The 2,500-nt window shown below is 43.8% G+C and overlaps 1 protein-coding gene across 5 annotated transcripts in view; it reads left to right on the top strand.

Annotated features, from left to right (window-relative positions):
• The window catches only part of LOC125046394 (sodium- and chloride-dependent transporter XTRP3A-like), an 80,996-nt gene that overhangs the window by 63,310 nt on the left and 15,186 nt on the right, over positions 1–2,500 (top strand). For all 5 annotated transcript variants that reach the window (XM_047644168.1, XM_047644186.1, XM_047644148.1 and 2 more), the window contains exons 2-4: positions 1,148–1,380; positions 1,626–1,865; positions 2,109–2,219. In XM_047644168.1, coding sequence (XP_047500124.1) covers positions 1,148–1,380; positions 1,626–1,865; positions 2,109–2,219 — 584 coding nt within the window. The remainder of the gene's footprint in view (positions 1–1,147; positions 1,381–1,625; positions 1,866–2,108; positions 2,220–2,500) is intronic.

Here is a 2,500-nt window from a genome sequence, read left to right as displayed (position 1 = left end):
GAGTGTCCCGGTTTGATTAATTGCTATGATTTTAATGTTTTAAATCGACAGTGTGACTGTGTGACTATATTTAGAAACAAACATAAAAAAACAAACAAGCAAGAAAACCAAATACCTAAAACATAAGTGAAACATTAAGTATATGCTAATGATGTTTAACCACAAAGATACCAAGATCAGTTATAAATATTCAACAACATAATTATATAACAGGTAGAAAAACACAAACACAACATAACGCGTGAACCGTCACTCCTCGAAGCAATTTTCTGGGGGAAAACACAATTAGGCCTAAATCCTAAGACGTACTTCAAGGTCACGAGGTTAAGGTCAAATCATCGATGTGAAGGAGGAGGCCCTTGTTTAATAATGGTGCGGGTCTCCCAAGGGCTGCTTTGTACGAAGGGCAAAGGCAATCGAGGGGGATTTTTGTGTTCGGGTGGAATTGGTTCAAAAAGCTATTGATTTTATTTCCAGAGCATATATGCACACGTAAGCGTGCGTATGTACGTCCTCAACCACTCAATCTTTCTTTCCCTGTCAGTCTGCCTCTCTCTCTCTCTCTCTCTCTCTCTCTCTCTCTCTCTCTCTCTCTCTCTCTCTCTCTCTCTCTCTCTCTCTCTCTCTCTCTCATCGGTGAAAAGATAATCAAGAACTTTAGATTAAAGAGAGAAGTCTTAGTTAGTATAATCCCTGGTAATCCCAAATTTCAGTTAGTTAGAATTTTTTTTATAGTAAAAGTTTGATTAGAAATATATTCTAAACCAAATTGTTATTTATGCACACTTTTATACCATTTATCCCTCTCTCTTTCTCTCTCACTCTCTCTCTCTCTCTCTCTCTCTCTCTCTCTCTCTCTTTCTCTCTCTCTCTCTCTCACTCTCTCTCTCTCTCTCTCTCTCTCTCTCTCTCTCTCTCTCTCTCTCTCTCTCTCTCTCTCTCTCTCTCTCTCTCTCTCTCTCTCTCTCTCTCTCTCTCTCTCTCTCTCTCTCTCTCTTTGGCGCGCACCCACGCCCAAACCCACATTCACATTCACATCCTCATCCACACACACACACACACACACCATAACACGAAGACCATTCATGAATACAGCCAGCGACAAAGAGCAGCTGGACCGACTCCTAATTACCCGCCTCGCCCGCAGGTGCCTTCCTGATCCCGTACCTGATCATGATGGTGCTGGAGGGGGCGCCGCTCTTCCTGCTGGAGCTGGGCATCGGGCAACGGCTGCGTCAGGGGTCCCTCGGCGTGTGGACCCACATCTCTCCCTGGTGGACCGGCCTGGGCGTCGCCTCCACCATCGTCTCATACCTCGTGGGGCTCTACTATAACGTTATCATTGCATGGTGCTTCTATTACCTGTTCAACTCGTTTAAGGTAAGATGACGTTTCATGTTTTGGTTTAATGGCTAGGGTGATTGATTTATACGAGTCATGTTCTTGGATAAACGTGTATTTGATTGATCGTTCATTATCACCGTTTTATCTTGATGAATTAGTCCCGCAAATAAATCAGTAAGTTTTTACACTTGCAGGATCCGTATAATTTTAAGCTGACATTAATTTGATCATCAAAAAAAAAAAAAAAAAGAGTCATGTTACTTACCTTACTTCTTCTGCAGTCACCGCTGCCGTTCGGAACGTGTCCCAACGAGACAAACTTGGAACTGAATTTAACGCTCCCGGTCGAAGAATGCGAATTGTCGAGCGAAACTGCCTACTTCTGGTACAGACAGACGATCGACGCATCTCCTTCGATCGACGAAACGGGTGGCATCAAATGGTGGATGGCCCTCTGCCTGACCCTGTCGTGGATTTTGGTCTGGGTGTGCATTATGAAGGGAATCCAGTCTTCAGGCAAGGTGAGGAGTGTGCTTCATTTGTTTATTAATTTGGGATAATTATGGTGTTACCTGTATTTAACGAGATATATAAAGGATCATTACAGATTTTTTTTTTTTAAATATATATATATATTTTTTTTTTCTGCGAGAGTCTGTTTTGTTTTTGATAACTTAATTCAAGCTTGTAAGATATGGTGATTGTGGCTCTACATTATCAGGCATGAAGTGGGCTAAAAATATATTTATATTTAATCTTTGCAGGTCGTTTATTTCACTGCGCTCTTCCCCTACTGCATTCTCATCATTTTCTTCGGACGCGCCGTGACGCTGAAGGGAGCCGGAGAAGGCCTCAAGCACATGTTCACACCAGATGTAAGTCATGGCACACGGATTCACCTTACCACCCACTGATATTCGTAAATAATTTTGTACAAGTCCTTACAGATATTCACTAACAAACTAGCGCGCGCGAACACACACGCACACGCACACGCACACGCACACGCACACGCACACGCACACGCACACGCACACGCACACGCACACGCACACGCACACGCACACGCACACGCACACGCACACGCACACGCACACGCACACGCACACACACACACACACACACACACACACACACACACACACACACACACACA

The sequence above is a fragment of the Penaeus chinensis genome, chromosome 4 (genome assembly GCF_019202785.1).
Source record: "Penaeus chinensis breed Huanghai No. 1 chromosome 4, ASM1920278v2, whole genome shotgun sequence".
NCBI lineage: Eukaryota > Metazoa > Arthropoda > Malacostraca > Decapoda > Penaeidae > Penaeus > Penaeus chinensis.
Note: the sequence above shows the minus strand (reverse complement) of the source record. Positions and strands in the feature narration are given on the sequence as shown.